We start from the raw sequence: 17,254 nt of genomic DNA on the forward strand, positions 1-17,254 counted from the left end.
CATTTGTCTGCCTTTTCTTACCTTTCTTGTCTTCTGGTACTTTCACAAACCTTATCTTTTATACTCTGACCTGCGGACGATATGGTTCAATACATAAACATATTGAACCTATGCCTGACCTAAATTGCATATACCTCAACAAAAGTTATTACAAGGAATAACAATGATGGTGAAATAGACTCCATGCTTATTCCCTGACCACAATTTTATATAAGGCGCGAATAACTTCACAGGCGACGGCCCTCTGAACTTTTTCTCTTTTTACTAACATGAAAAGGCCAGTCTGATATGGGCCATGCCTTCCCATTCCCAAATCTTTCCGGTCCTGTCTTTCCCCTCCTTTTCCTATTATTCATGCTGCGACCAAAGAGCTTCGCCGGTGCGCGCTTGGTGACGTCAACAAACTTATCCAGCAGCTGTAGAAGAGGAGGAGGAGGAGGAGGAGGAGGAGGAGGAAGAGAGGTTGACGCTGTTGGATGGGGATCTCCGAGGATCGGTGCATTTTCCCTTCCTCCTGGACTCTGGACTTGTCTCCGTGTAAGTAAAGGCGCTCATGGAATATTGATGTTTGCTGCGGTTCTGTGTGCGGCTGATGGGTTGCTGCTCTCCGGTCTGGTGTGTGCTGCTGCAGCCCCCCAGGCGTCACTTGGTCTGCAGAAGTTGACACGGTGGGATGGTTAAATCGCGTTGTTTCCATGTTGTTTTCCTTTGTATTAGGAGACGCTGCTTTTGCGCGTCCGTGTCAGTTCCACTTGAAGCCTGAAACTTTACGGAGCTCTGGAATCCGTCTCTGTTTATTTATTTTTCTTGGTTTTATTTCATTTTTGTTCAAACCCTTGCTTATTTTACTCACAATAGGAGGTCTTTTCTTGGTGGGAAAAGCGATTTCTGGCGACTTTACACGAATCTCGAGCGTCCTCCGCCGGTATTTTGTGCGTAAAGGTGCGTTTTCCTCACAACAGTGTTAAATATATGACCGTCACGCATTTCAAACAAAGCATTCACCGAGCTGTCACACGCACGCCAGAAACTCTCCATGGGCCGCTGTTTATTGGTTTCTCTCTGACATATTAACAACTTTGCATCCCCCTTTTTTACCGACAGTCTGACGGCGTCGTGACTCTGTTGCCAGTCTCACGCTTTCCGTTTCACGGCTGACATTTCGCCAATCGTCCACGGTCATGAAATCACAGCTTTCTAAACCTGTTGGAGTCAGCAGTAACCATTGTTCAGCAAAAATCTGCATTCTCAGTGTCCATTCGGCCATTTATCTGGTCGGTCCGGAGCCCCCACAGAGGGGCTCTGCGTGCATCGACTGCCGCTCCGAGTTATTGATCATGTCCTACTGGCTCGTACTGTGAAAAATCAGCATGAATTAGAAGCTCGGAATGTCACTCTGGAGGACAGCGGTTTCCCATCTCCACGGGTCTCCGCAGGAACTGGAACAAGGGTCATCTGATTTCAAGGGTGTGGGTTTTCAAGGTTATGGAATTAAAAGTTTCTGTGAAAGTTCGTGTGGTCACTGCCTCTTAAAATGGCTGTGTACATAGGAGGTTACTTTACTTAAATTAACGGTCAGAATTTTCGGCATATACGCTTGCAGCCTCTTTGCGTTCTAACTCGTGACCAGTAGATGGCAGTGTTGTTGTCTATTCCTGTTCTTTATTTATATATTTTCTCAGCGCAATGCTCAGCCATTTAGCTTAAGGAACACAAAACCACATTTTATGACAATCTTATCTGTATTGAAACGGCGATGTGATATTTCTGAATCTATCTGCATTCATATTTAGGTTCTGTGAGGAAACCATCAGCTTTATTTGTTCAATATTGTTGAGTTGTATGTCTATGGTAGGGGAGCATATGGATATGAATAATTTAAGATATAGTTTGGATTTAAAGTGTAGGTTTTGCTTGTCTTTGTAATTTATTGCATAATTAAAAAATATATATTACACCTCATAGAAAATTGTGCCACCTGGGTTGATTTTTAATGATATCAAAACCATATAATATAGAGATAAATTAATTGCTTGATGAGATAAAATATTTGGTAGGAAATTATGTTTGCAGCTCTTTACCTATAGTTTAAAGGAAATTGATTTCTGATACAAATTCTGATACAGCATGCAAGAGGGTGTTTGTGGAGGTCTCAGCTGATAACTCATTACGATGTCTCGTTCTATCATGGTTCCAGCACAGCGTGTGTGTGAGTGTAGCTCCCCCCTAAAGCGTGTGTAGGTGGGACACTTTTGAAAGCGCCAGCGGCGCTTTCAGCTGGATCCCCCCAATTAAAATTGAAATCCACCATTTCTGTTCACAGATAAGTCTGGTTTACATGTATTATTGTCCCCAATTGCTCTTCCACAGAAAGGGTCATAATTGGATAAGGCCAATCACCCTGGAAATCTGTGTTAAATGAGACTATTTTAGTTTTAATTCAATAAAACACTTTTAGGAAGCTCCCTCCAAAATGAAGCTTGCTTTTTTTGAACTCCTCTATGTTAATTAGTGTGTCCACATGACTGCAATCATGCAGAATTAACATTAGTTGTATTTACAGTTGGGAAACTGGCAACTGGAAGAGAATGAGATGTTTCTGTGTCAGAGGTCATCCGTGGCTAGTGGTTGTTAGGAAAGTCGTGTTTTTGCTTCAGTGCCTGCTCGAATCTCCAGCTGACACTTCATTTATCAGCCCGAGATCACACAGTGACTGATACCATCATCACTATCAGCTGTAGCGGGCCATCCCTCAGCGTCACCAGCACACTCTTTTCAGGGCGAGTTCATCTTTCCAGCCAGAGCTGTTTGTTGTCAGATTGCTGGAAAGCTGAAGTGCAGCTCCCCCTTGCTCCTCCTGCAACGTCAGAAAGCTTCTTATTCACTTTGACTGCCGGAGCTACAGGAATGTCACATGGATGCTTATTAGTGGTTCACTCTTCTCTGTTGTTTTGGCAGGATCACGTCAATGGTGAACGAGCCTCTTTTTCCACCTGCTTCTGAGTTGTTAATTGATATTTTTGCTTGTGAATCCCTTCACTTTTGCCATGTTTGTGATTGGATGATTCCTTTGCATCCTCCTTATCACCCCGACACATAAAAGGTATATTTTAGAACCAGCACTTTGCTGGTTAAGATGGGAATAGCTCAAGTTATAATTCCTTTATCTAAAATACTTAACAAAAAACTACAAGAGGAAAAAGTCATAGAATGCTGCGGCACTGCAAAATACAAACTACAGTTTAATCATCGTTAAAGAGTCTGAACATGTGTGTTATCCCGGCTCAGTGAGTCGTTAATTACAATGCATATCTGCTGAATGTTTGCACAGTTAAACACAGCGTGTAATCACAATCCTGGAGTTTATCATTTGTCGTGTGTGTCAGTGGTGTTTGTCTCTAACTGTGATGATTCAGAATTACTTACTCATTTGTGTAAACATCTATTTTTTTTACATCTTATACTCTATTAAATATATCAATATTGTTCATGTGGTAATGCAATTTTGCAACCTTTGACTAATGCATTTTTAAGTACAACTGGGATAAATGTCTTTTAGTGTGTGTCACCAACGACCCGACTGCTTTATGACCCAGCTATCAGTGTTGAGTGCTGCGATTGTCCAAACAGAAATGGTGCAAGTTTGGTTTTATTCATGTTCAGCCAGTGTGCAGCCTGGTTATTAATAGAGCTTTGCAGTGAAACAGTAGATTTCCATCTCTATAATAATGGGACCAAACTTTGGGCAGTTAACAGCCTGTTATTGCCACAGGAAGTCAAGGCTGGCAGAGGTAATGCTTAACAACCTTAGTCACCAAACCTCCAGTGAGGGGATGGGAGAACATTGATGAGGACTCACCAAGAAGAGGGTAACAAGAGGAACATTGGCTCAGCTTTTAAACACATTCTGGCTTGATGCCCAGTTGGTACCATGGGCAGTGATCGATCCCAGTGCCGTGCACTCTCTCCCCGTGCTGTTAGGTAGTGTATTATTGAAGAAATAAATAAAACACATTCTGCCCGCGCCACTAATGCCATAGCAAATTTGAAAGAGAATAAATGTCATAGTGATAGATTCAAGGTGAAGCGCTACTGTTTCCCTGCAGACACACAACCCTGAATGTGGTTTTATTATGTTTTATGCAGATGCACTGGTAAGACTGTGGGTAATAAATCAAGCAGCTGCTCATAAGAGGCCATATTAGCAACATAATCTGTAAAATGTCCCACTCGCTGTATGAAAGTCTTACAGCCCTTGTTCAAAAGACCTTTTTGAATAGGTTTGTGGTCACAGACAGCCCAAGTAACCACATTCATCAGGCCATATTTAGAGATAAATTGTGATACTTAAACCAAATACCGCTGTTTGGTTTTTTGTTTTTTTAAGGAGCATTTTACCTTTCAGTCAAAGGAGAAACAAGAACCACCTCTGTTGAATTGGGATTGTGAAATGAGGAAACACCTTGGATTTGAGCTCTGACCAACAAGGCATTATCCAGATATTGCCCCACACACATCCTGCACCAAGCCCAGCTGTAGCCTGACAACACCTCTCAACTATTACAGAATGCATAAAGTTCCAATAGGCAATATGTACAAACTATAATTCACAATCATAACTGTGGAATACAGTTTGCATTTCATTTGAAATTCATTTGCAGGAATTAATTCTGAGTTTGAGTTTATTGCAGAACTTTTGACGCACCCTGGACAGTAAGCTCTATATATTTTACTGTTGACTGTCGGGTAAAGGCGAGTGGAAGAAATATGGTTTCATATTCACCACTTGTTGTTCTGTGACATTTAGAAAAGAAAAAAGTGTCAGGGATAGGTCAGACTGTGGGTAAATCATGGTTGAGACAAGGGAATAGGATGAGCAGAAAGGTCCCCATCGGCCTCATCACACTGTTGCTGCACTTCTAAACTCGAGGAGTGAAGTGAATTCTAATCTGATCATTTCTCTTGATCTGGACGGAATCCTCGGATTGTTTTTGCTTTTGCATTCGTAATGCACAAATGCTATGAAAAACCATGAGATGCCCGCCCTTGGATAATTATTGATTCTTAGATAGAGCCATTCTGCTTTGCATTTATGCAAATGTTGGTCTCTTGGTGTAATGGAATATTAGATTAAAATTTACTCAAATCAGGGTCACATCAGAGTTTCTGCAAGTTTGTCATACCAACTTTTCACGAAGACATCTCGGGCTAAAATTCCCTGATCAAAGTGAACCTGTATTTGCAGGAGCAAACCAAATGGGATGACAGACCTGTCTTCTCTCAATTAGTGGCCACAGTTTGATAGTGATGGAAGCCACAGACAGCAGACGCGTGGGATGAATGCTAAATTAGCTTGCAGCTTCGCACCGCTTCCCCCCACCTTGATCCCTGTCTCATCGGCTTCCACACATGTTCGCAGGGCGTGACCTCTTAAATGGTTTCCGAAGTCATTTTGTCAAACTCACAGCAGAGTGATGCTTGTTTGTGTTTTCCTGCTGATTTGTGCCCGATCGGGCCCCGTGGCGGCTCACTTGACTCATGGCCGATCATTACTGTTGTGCAGAATATGCTCCCCCCACAGAGTCGCAGCCTTGCTCTGCCAAGTAAGTCATCAAATCCAATTAAAATAAAAGGCTTGTGGAAAACACAAGATGACAAAAAGGTGTCAGGATGTAATATTACGCTGTTGCAGGGCAGCATTAATGAAGTATATGCAGTAATTCAGGTACTTTGGTCTTACATTGCTAATCATGACAATCAGTTGGGAGAGAAGCAGCGACCCAAAGTTGGGTTCAAAACAATTAACTAGGGCATCGGGACCTTTTTGAATGCAATGATGATTTAAAAAATGACAAATTCAATGAATAAATAAAGCCAGGACTTTGAGGGGGCAGAAACAATAAATATGCGTGAGCACTGCTGCAGGCTGAGCTGAAAGTTTGAGCAGAAGCTTGAAGAAACAGATTGTGGAAGCACAGAAGTCAACTGACAGTTGGACCAAAATCCTCAAATTAACCCTTTGCTCCTCAGATGCTCTGCAGCTGACACTGAAAGAAACACGCAAAGGAAAAGTGTGGTGGACACTTGATGTAAATCACTAATGAACGTCTTGATTGCACTTACAGAGCGCTCCTTTGATCTCTGCCTCCAACCGAACAAAAACCTCCTTGACACTCTGACAGGGTCAGTTCCACATTGTCCCTGCTCTCACATTCACCTGTGCGTCTGTAGCTACTGAAGGACCCAAACCTCATTATAATTAGAGAAAATGTACAACCAGAAATGGCTTCAAGGCTAGCTAATTTTGTGTAAAATCTGTGGTGGAGCTGCAAGTTTTAATGTCTCCTTTGGTTCTGAGCATTAAAATGTCCCCCTGTTTCTTGAGCAAACACTGGATGATGTCAGGGAGGCAGAATTTGACGTGTTGGATATGGCCTATAATTGCAGCGGTGCAGCAGGGGGCTGCTGCTCTGTGCCAAACCCCGGTCTTACAGCAGCGGTACGGGACGATCTCTGCCTTTAAACCCAGTCGTGTCTCCGCTTTGATTGTGCCAATGTTTGATATTTAGGCAACAGGAAAGCACAAGCCTGTCAACCAAAGCTTCCAGCTTTCAGAAGTTTAACAAAAGATGTTGTTCTTTAAAGCTTTTTCCAACCGGTGTTTATGCTCTCGGTTCCATCAAAGACGCAGCAGCTTCACTTCCTTGATGTCTCCATAGTGTCGGTGACTTATAAAGTCAACTGCTGTGGCAAAGCTGCACCTGGAAAGAAATATGTTCAGCAGTAAACACGCTTTGTCCTGTTTGGTCCTCACGCTATGATGTCACATAGTACATTTTACTGTGGTTTGCCTCAAATGTTTTTCATTTCATGAAAATCAAATATTCTTGACAAATAAATGCAACAGATTTTTAACTTTATGAACAAAATTAAGGCAGATTTTTGTTGCTGTCAATTCAGCATTATGACCTCAGAAGGTCAAGTAATAAGAATCCAAATACTATAGTATATATAAATATTAGGTTGCTTTATGATCAATGTCCCTTGGCTTTGATCTATGGAGAATCGAAGGTCAAAGTCCCTCTGGAATCCAGACATCACCAAATGTAATCATATGTCCCTTGGTGGATTATCAATAGTTACTAAAAATGTCATTCATCTGTTCATAATACACTTATTTTGCTAACAGTCAAACGTTGCCTGTCACGTAACCTCCCTTGGTGGAGATAAAGAGGATTTTCCTCCAGCAGGTGTCCAGGTGACTGGAGTTGTACTGACAACTGTTTTTAAAAACTTGACATTTCAGGATGTAATATTCCAACCATGCAAAACGCAGACTTGGCCAGACTTTTTTTCTCTCTTAAAATTAAGTAGGAGGCTTCAGATTATTTGCATTTCCACCCCACCACAGACTTTCGGTGCTTGGTGAGCTCATGGCTCACAAAAAAACCAATGAGAAGAAGGAAGCAAACTGTTGCAACAACTGTTGCAGTTTGAGGCTTTAAAACATGTGTCTAGCTGCTCCAGCACTTCCAGAGAAATCACTGGCTGCCTGTCCGAGGCTTTTCTCATTAATTCAAGAAGTGGTCCTGCTGTGGCGTAAAACAAACCACTCTTGATGCTTCTTTTGTTTCTTCTTGAGTGTCATTCATTTCAACAGGCGGCCCTCAGTGGTTTGCAGATGACGTTTTTTTTTAAATCCCATTGAGACACCCTGAATGCATCACCGTCAGTCTGTTGCTAAATTGGCAGGAGTTATGTGTGTTTTCCTGGTATTGTGTAGCTCTGCAGTTGGGAGGCTTCAGCACTATCTCCTCCGTGCAGGCGCGAATGGCTGTTTGTGTGCGTTAGATGTTTGCCAAGGCTGAAATAAATACTTGTATTTCCCAGGCACATATTTATTTTCTTCTGCACTATCAGCCTCTAAGATGCTTCTCTTTAAAAATAATTTGTCCCGGCTTGTTTGAGACACGAGACACACAAATTCAAAAACTAGTGTGTTACTGTCAATTTTTTAAGATAATACGTGCTGCAAAAACAGAAATGGCTGGATCAGTGGGTATCGGGTTAAAGTTGGTAATTTGGTGGAGTTTAAGATTTATTTCTGACTATTTAATAAAAAAAGCAAAAACATTTTAAGTATTTTTTTAGCCTAAAGTGGGCCACTTTTGGTTTGGAGCCTTCTTTGTTACAGAGATCAAGTATTCTTGTAATATTAGTTCTGGTAACATTACTTGTACGGTGGCTGCATGAACTGACAGCAGCCAGACTGGCATCTTTGCTTCACTTTTGCTCATTCAATTAACCTTTTCATTTTTGTAAATGTTGAAATCTGTGGACAGTGTTCATCAAAATGCCTCCTCTGTCAGGTCATTATTCGATTTAATCAAATCTAAGTGGGAATTGCAAATAATTCACACTCGGGTGGGGGGGCCCAAAAGTGACCTTGTACACCTGATCCTGTCACCCAGACTGAAATAAATTACTGCCTGTTGCGCGTTATACGTTTACGGGACAGAGAGTAACACAAACTAGCCCAATTTTCGCTCCTCACCTTTTGTCTGTACACCAACTCCAGAGAGGAAAATCTACCTATTAAAGCACTAAATGCTTCGCGGCGTTCACCAGCTGCTCTCTAACTTGGTCGGCTGTCTGGTGCTGGGTAGTTAATGGGTCGTGGGTTCTTTACGATTTTTTTCTGCAAGAACAGCTGCCTGCTGCAGCTGCGGATGATGCAGGAGAGGACAGTTTGACCAAAACAGTAAAGTTTTGGCCGGTAAAGATTGACTTTCTGTGAACGTGTTTGCTTGGTGGAGCTGCAAATGCAGTTCAAATGTATTAATTTTTATAGGAGTTGTCCACAGTTGCGTGTTTTGAATGTACCTCTTTGATTATGGCCAGCATAACTCATGCAATTATCTCTCTCGAGTCAGCCCACCAGCGTGCTCATGCTCTTTCATGATAAGCAGTATGGGGGGGAAAAAAGCTGGAAAAAGAATTGAAGCCAGTGAGGAAATCTAGTGTGTAATTGGTGCACTAGCCACCGTCCTGTTTAGCACTCTGTGCAGGGCCTGAGATAAAGACCAGGATGGTGACTCTGAAACTGCTGAAGTAAGCTTGGCTGGATAGACCCTTGGTGGCACACTGCCACACTGACTGAGACCATTCTTCATTGAAAATCATCAAATGAAATTTGCTGCTGAATTATGCATGGCGCACCTCATTTATCTCGGGCAAAAATGTAGAGGTATATCCCTGAAAACCCCCAAAGGTGGATACAGAAATGTTATTGAATGTCAGGCTCGTTGGAATAGAGATCATATTGGACTTGTGTTAACCACTGTCGGTCCCTGGTCTGGGTCAGGGGGTTGATACTGAAGCTTGTGCAGCATCAGGTAAACACCCCAGACAGGCCATCCCTCTCTTCCTTATTCCATCATCATCGTAGTTAAGCAACCATCTGTTATGCTGCCAACGGCACCGTGGTCTTTTTCATACAACCATGACAGCGCAGTATTGACCTGTGAGCAATGTTGTGAAGTACGACCAATCAGGAGATTGGCCTTAAGGTTTCTCTCTATCTTTGTGTTGGTGGGAATTCGATATGTGGAATTAAAGTGGATCCTTCAGAACCAGTTCTCACCTGCACATGTGCAAACTGCTGTCTGCACTTCCATCAAACCACCATCCAGCTCAAGACCTGACTGAACCTGAAAATGTCCAGCAGGGTTAGCATCAATTACCTTCAGGCTGTGAAAGCTCTTCCCTTCCCTTCCCTCCTCCTCGCTCAGCTCTTCATTGGGAATCTGGGTCGAGTGCATCCCTCACTTTCCTTTCTCCCGTGAGGGAAGGTGCTGAGAAGCAGGTTGTGAGAACTACTTTGTTTATCTCATTATGTTATTGCAGTCCTGCCACACTTAAAATCCACATGCGAGGCTCCTTTAATGATTGGTTCCGGATCGTGTTAATGACAAAACATCATCAGACAGAATACAGGGCAGAGCCTGGTCAACTCACAGGCTTTAAATTGAAAAGGTTTCTGTCAGTTGTAATGGCCAGGCCTTGAATTGTGCTCCAAAGTTGTTGGACCAGCAGGATTTACTGCCTTGAATAGTTCCAGCCAAATAATGCACAGCCAAGCTGCAAACACCATAATAAAGGAGCTGGACTGAATTTTCAATAAGTGGTTAATTCAAACTCCATCCCTCAATAAGAACAATATAAATCATCAAACTTTGTCAAAACAGTCATATTTCAAACAGACAGTGTCCTGGCACCTAGAGATCTAACTAACATCAGGTAGGACAACGTGGATGATGTGCGCCAGACGTTCAAATCAAGTGTCAAAAATCGTTAAAAACCAAAAGAAAATTGATCACTAAATTCAAGAATTCAGGTTCAAATGCAAAGCAAATTCTCTCCTCTTGCACGTTTTATTCTCAGCCCGCATGAGCCCTGGCACTCTGAGTCACTTTAGATTCATGTTTGCCCTCTCGCAACAATTGGCATCTTTAAAATTCCTCCTGTAGCTCTCAATCCAGGCGCTTTACAACGCAGCTTATCCCCACACAACAAAGACTCTTTCGGGCTTCTGTCGTCTGCACAAAGCTCCTACTTCTGTTTCCATCGCCACGTCGACCTTTAAAGCTGATGTCCCGTCTTTGTCATTTCCCTCAGTGGATCGGGCTGGTGGCCTCCCCCCCCCCCCAGCCCTCCGGATTGTGCCGTGCTCGGCTGTTTCAGCACCGATTGCGTCTCCCTCATCTGTCACACCTCCCTCAGGAGTGGCAGTGATGGATGCTGCATCACTTTCCCCGCCCACCCCACCGACAACAACAGCACCGGCTTCCCTCGTCTAGTCTGCGAATAAATTAACTACTCTTCCTCCGCAACTCTGGGAGTTTGCGAATCTCAGGGGTTGGATTTAATGATCTAAGTCATTCTTAATCATTTTTCAAAGATTGATTTGAAGACAGGAGGTTTCTCCATGCCTGCATGTCTAATCGGTTTGGTAACACAACCTGTTTCTTCTTCCTATTGTACACAGTTGCTCCTCGGCTCTCCCGGTAGTTTGCTCTCACATTTTTCTTTCCCCACTTTCACAGGCCAATCTGATAAGTGACGGTGTAGCTGGAGCACAGAAAAGAGCGATTATTGTGGAGTGTTTCAGTCACCGATCAGATGTTTCACGTGTATGGTGCAGCTGAGCTCAGGTGGTGAACCGGACCATCGATATGATGGTTTGGGAGAAACTGGAGACGTTACATAACCTGAAAACCAAGGAGCTGAAATGTGTTTTGCATAAGACGAGACATTAGTTTGCAAAAACAGCAACTTCTTCTTCTAAAATCTGGTTTCAGAAAACCTAATTTCACCAACAGCATCAACCAGCTTCCCGCAGTTAAAGTTCTTCCTGCTGGATTACTGCTGCATGCTTGGGTTCTGACTGGCTGTTGCTTGCTGCTCCACTTGGCTGAAGTTGTCTGACTACTGATGCTAAAAATGACCTAAATATACTTCATGTCAGTTTGGTAGAAATGTGCATGTTACATCAATAACACACTGCTGACAAGATAACTTTAATTATTACTCTTCCATCAACATCACACTTCTATTGGAGCTATCATGATTAAACCTCAGATGCTCCTTCCTGCGCTCCCGCATCGTCGGTCTTGATCTGAAAATGTGCACATATAATGACGAAACAAAGGCAGCGCACCTTGTTCCTCTTCAAAGTAAACAACATCCCATGTAAAGTAAGTGGACGCGTCACGTCCTCTCACTGCTGCTCATTATTTCATTAAAAAGTGCAGAAAAGCAAAGACTTCAGAGCTAAAGTCAGTGGATAACTGGTGATTTTTGTGTTTTGAAACCATTCATGTCTTTATTTAGCCTGAGGATCAGGTTCTGCCTGAAAGAGGTCTCCTGATAACGCCGCATTAGCATAAGCGCTTTGACGCTTATGGGCTGTTGTTGTGTTTGTTATTCTAAATGTGTCAGCTTGTTGCTTATGCTAATGGTTTGGATCATTTTTCAGCACTTAATTGTAATTTCTGTTTCACAGACTATTAAAACCGGGTCCACTCAGTCCTCAGCCCAGAATCCATCAGGCAAAGTCCAATTTTGATTTTTATTTTGGACAGAACCTGGGGTTTCTGGTGAATATGAACTCAGTGGATTCCAGCAGGTTTCTTTCACATCCCTGAACAGCATCTTGTGTTTGATGAGTCTGTCTCTTTAGGCCTGCTTTGAAATTCAGAGACCCATTTTCAGTAATGAGGCATTGAACTACTTTGTGAGGAAATATTTCAAGTATTTAAATATTGATGAAATTCCACATTAAAGGAGGGCATCATCCCAAGCCTTTTGGATCCTTAAAAAAACTGTTAACTTTAAAAGACACTTTATATTTGTCCTGTAATTTTATTTAATTTAGCCAAACAAAAATAGCTGTATCACAAAAGAGCAGAAGTTGAAATCCAGAGGGTTTTTTTTAAGGATATTTTTGTCTTTGTTCTTTGCCTAATTTCCATTCAGAGAAGCTGATAAAATTCCAATTCTGCAGATCAGAGCTTGTTTTATTTTGTGCAACTGAATTCCTGAATCTCCGTCCTGTACAATGGAGGTGGCTGCGACAGATTATGGGATTTTGTGCCGTGGGAGGTCGGCTCTTACTCAGTCCCACATACTGTAATTGGACAAATGTCGCTTGTTCAGACACAGGATGGGTAGAAACAGGGAGGATGCACAACCTGGAGTTCAACGAGCCTCAAAGTAACCAGGATTACACCGAAGGAGCCGAAGGGGATTTGCCTGATTTCCCCATTAGATGGGACACATCAGTAGACCTAAAAGTTCTTTTATTTCTTCATAATACGATGAGGTTTAAGATGATTACACAAATTGGATTTATGCAAAATATAAACATGGTCTATACAATAAAACCTGTTTATTTAAGGGGGTTTACAGTTGAGCATCTTAAAGCACCAATAAAATGTTAATACAACCACGCCTGCACACATCTAATTATTTTAGTCAGTGACCATCAAAGTATAATTTACCCCATTAAGGCAGGGGAGCATACTGTATTTATCATCATTTCTCAAAGGATTCTTCTCACCGTGTATATAACTGTAGGCTCCTGCTGCTTGTGGTGTCAAGGATGACATTGATCGAGAAGCCTGTTAAAATAGCCACTCTATGAAGGTCACATTCAGCTTGGGAGTACCTGCTTGGATTATCTTCAGGTTTTTTTGATCCCAGTCCCGACGGAGAGCCGTCTGCTGGGGCTCGTGTTCTCAATCAGCCATCCATGAGTGGCTAAAGTGGTCACAATCAGAAAAAATTTAATTCAAGGTCTTTTCTTTAGCACCGATTACAGACATTTTCTCAAAGAGACCTAAAAATGAGGCATTTTTCACCATTAAAAATTGAGTACATTATTTGTAAGTGCTATTGCTTGTGATAACATTTTTGTTCTTTGCAATTAATATTTTAATGCCTCCACTGAAATGTGAGAGAACCAATTCATTTCCGAGTGGGAGTTGAGAGCCGTTTCACTGTTGGAGGAATAACTATTCACTGGTTTAGAAGATCTGTCTGAAGACTGGGGAATCCTGACCTCTGAGGTGAGCTGCTGAATCAAGACGAACTGGGAGAAGTCTGAAGATGTGTTTCGCTCGCTCACTTACCCCCAAGGCTATTTCCTGTCACAGCTTCTCTGCTCGTTGACAGGGACTGATAGGCCCCCTGGCAGATGGTTTTGGCTCCTGGCCCGTGCACGCATCGAACTTTGAAGTTGGCACTGTGTCCACATGCTGGACTGTGCATGTGTGCGTGAAGTTCAGCAGCAGTGCAGTGCAGATATATATACTCCGCTATGCAGCCTTGTGGGCTGTTTTCCTAAAAATAACCACTCAATTAACAATGGGTGACTCGCTGTTATCAATAAAGCTTCAGTGTTCAGATCTAAACTCTATCAAATAATAATCAGACATCGGGGAAAAAGTAGACCTAATGATGGTAATGAATCTAAGCACAATTAAACATTGTCAGCAATAAATGATGAGAAACACAGAAACACTCTGACCCCCAGCTGTCACGCCGCCATCTGAGCTCCTTCCCCATTTCCACTGAACCGCGTCCTCGGCTGGTTCTGGACACTGAGCAGCCCCCAGAGCAGATCAGTGGTGCAGCATATATTGCTGTGGCGATTTAATGGGGTTAGAAGTGAACTAGCTAGAGCAAAACTCCAGATAAATGCTTTATCTGGTCCCTGGAAGACACAAATTATTTTTGCTTATAAGAAGAAAGCGTGAACATCAGCATGCTGTTTTCCTGTGAGATTCCCAAGTCAAAACGGAAGTTGGCTGTTAACACGTCGCAGTCGTGACGCAAAAGTCAACAGGCAGGAAAAGGTCACGTTTGCCAGAACTGATGGAGCTTTTTGAGGAAAAAGGCAGTTAAACCTCCAGGCCACACAGGAAGTGTAAAAGGCTTTCGAGGGTGTTACAAACGCAGCTTAGCCTCTGCGACACTTTGCCGATGCAGTGAAGTATACTTCACTTTATTTGACAGGCTTATGGCTCCATGCTGAGTCACGCAGCTCACAACTTTATTTGGTAGTTTTTTCTGTAGTTTTTCAGTAGACTGTAACATTTTATTTTCTCCTGTTATAATTGCACGATAGCTCCTGACATTGCTGCGTCGGACGGCTGCTCCGTTTCCCGGTTCCATTGACCCCCACAAGTGGTGACTTAGCAGAACCTGCCCCCCGGGTTCCATTGTCCTTCCTTTTGTGGAGGAATCCTCAACAAATCATGCAGATGTGTTTATGTAAATGGAACCTGACATCAGAGATGGATGTGGAGGTAATTGTGTTTTCGAGCCTGCAGTGCGCGGTCGCAACAAGGACAGAAACTCTCAGATGTCAGTGAAGGAAAAACAAAAACATGGACGACCTGCTGAGAAATTAAAAAGACAAGTCTCGTTTTTGACAGTTCCCAAAGTCTGAACGCCCGCAAATCCTGTTCCTGGCAGAAACTCCATGAGTCTTTTCTGCGGAACCATGTCAGAGACCCTGTGCTGCAAAAGGCATCGACGTGCAATTTTGTAATCACTTCAAACACGGTAGCTGACGCCAGGTTTGACAGCCACATCCACACACCCATTTCCTTTAAATGAAACCTCTGGATCCTCTTTCCGACTGTTGAGGGAGGGCACGTTACGGCCGTCACATCGTGGGATTTTCTGTTCCGCTTTTGAAGACACAAACAGTTGGCATGAAATTCTGGAATCCTGCACCTCTTTTAGAATCAGCCAGGAGTGGAGCATTAAAGCTTTAGTGCAAGAAGGCAGACAGAATCATCAGTAGATCCGAAGAAGAAAGCCAGTCTGAAAAACAGTCCAGTTTATTATTCCTACATCTTATGTTCAAAGAAAAGGTCCAAGGTCCCTCCTGGAGCTCAGCTCTCTGCCAGTATAATAATTTTCTACTCCACAGATCTACGAGTGGGTGACATAACACGTCTCATTCAGCTATTTCTAAGATTGTGATCGTTAATCGTTAAACAAAACCAGTTGTGTTGTATGTACGCATGCCAGCTGCCCCAGTCTAACCAGCTAATATATACTGGTACTTGTTTAATGGAGTGATGGTTACTAGAGTTGCCACTCGTTAAAGCTGCAGCAGTAACCAGGTGATGTTTTTTCCCCCAAATTATCCTGAAAAACAACTATTCAGTATAAGTTTACTAATTAAAAGACAAACTGATCCAACAGAGGGCATAAATTAAAGGATTAATCTTTAATTATAGATTACATTTTTTAATTAGTCACTAACTAGTTCATTTAATATTCTGCCAAGGTTCAGGTGAAATAGTTTTTGTCTTTGCTCCACTTTGACAGTTGACAGCTCATTCCTTTGTGAGAGGTTCATAAACAACAACTAATGAATCGAGTTGATTAATTGTGATGCTAAAACAGGGCGTAAGTGCTGTGGAATCGACCGCAAACTGGAGGCGGTTTTGAGAATCTTTTGGAGAAATCGTCGCCACAAACAGTTTAGTCCTCACCACTAGAATGAAAAACACATGTCTGTAGTTGGATTTTAGCAGTTTTGTTTCATATCAGCACATGAGAAATAGAATAAACGACAACAGGAGAAAACCAAAACCACTTGAGAAAACAGTATTGTAGTGCAGAGTTCTGGAGTAAAAAGTTTATTGTACACGGTCCAGACTCTGGAACAACCGCTAATGTTTCTGTTATTTATTCCAGAAACTGAGGAGGTGTGCTGATAATGTTCCATTAATAATATAAACCCCCATGTTGCATTTGCTTCTCAGCAGTCTGGCTGTGTGCATACCGGGGGAGGGGGGGGTGCTGATTACTTCTGCCCGGCTCGCTCTGAATTATGATCCAGCCGAGCTTGACTGAAGCCGACATGGAATATCAGTTAGTGTTTAAACTGGGTCAGCTTGTAGATTACAGCTGCGCTTTTTTTCTGCAGCGCAGAGACGGAAACACAGAAAATGCATTTTCTGTGATGTTTCCTACTTCTCTGATGGTGTTTCAAGCGCAGCAAAACATTGATTTATTTAGCTACCTGTTAATCGCTTATTGAGTCTTAATGTGTGATTATATGGCTCCGTTCCCAAGCTGCTTGCTTGGGAACGGAGCCAATGCAAATCTCAAGGTTTCGGTGCGTCCTTTACCGAAAAACTGAAGTACAGACATAAAATAAAATTAAACTGAACGAAAGTCGAACTGTTCTATGTAACCTCCTCTGAATTTGGAAAAAATGTCTGACCGAAAATAAAGGATGCTCCGAAGAACGAACTGTCGGTGGAGAAACGTGTTCTTTATTCGATTTAACGGTTCCTTTCTGCCACGCCAAAAATTCTCATTTCAAATATTGAACTTTCAAAAGACATAAATCAAAAATGAAAATTTATGTTACAAATTAGGAAGAATTGAAAATAGTCCATTATTCCTTCTTCTGGGCTCCAGATGGAGAACCCTCTCTCTGCTGACACCTATGCAGCCTGATGCCCGCTGAGATCTGCAGCCCACAACAGAGATCGATTAAAAAAACTGGTGACCTTTAACCTTTCATTCTCTACTGTACTTTTCAGCTGCTATGAATTATTCTGTGCTGTTCTGCTCAACTACAATAATTAATTATAATCAGTGATCTTGAAGATAGAACATTAAGAATGGTCAGGTTTTTTTTATCCTCCACAGCTGTACTTGA

The 17,254-nt window shown here is 42.4% G+C and overlaps 1 protein-coding gene across 9 annotated transcripts in view; it reads left to right on the top strand.

Moving 5' to 3' along the window:
- The first annotated feature begins 381 nt into the window (after positions 1 to 381).
- The window catches only part of gulp1a (GULP PTB domain containing engulfment adaptor 1a), a 46,169-nt gene continuing 29,296 nt past the window's right edge, over positions 382 to 17,254 (top strand). For 2 of the 9 annotated variants that reach the window (XM_029833415.1, XM_029833418.1), the window contains exon 1: positions 438 to 537. In XM_029833415.1, coding sequence (XP_029689275.1) covers positions 477 to 537 — 61 coding nt within the window. In that variant the 5' untranslated portion in view covers positions 438 to 476. Of the gene's footprint in view, positions 538 to 17,254 lie in introns of all 9 variants that reach the window. The other 7 variants (XM_029833460.1, XM_029833455.1, XM_029833428.1 and 4 more) reach the window with 6 other exon arrangements.

The sequence above is a fragment of the Takifugu rubripes genome, chromosome 1 (assembly GCF_901000725.2).
Source record: "Takifugu rubripes chromosome 1, fTakRub1.2, whole genome shotgun sequence".
Lineage (NCBI taxonomy): Eukaryota > Metazoa > Chordata > Actinopteri > Tetraodontiformes > Tetraodontidae > Takifugu > Takifugu rubripes.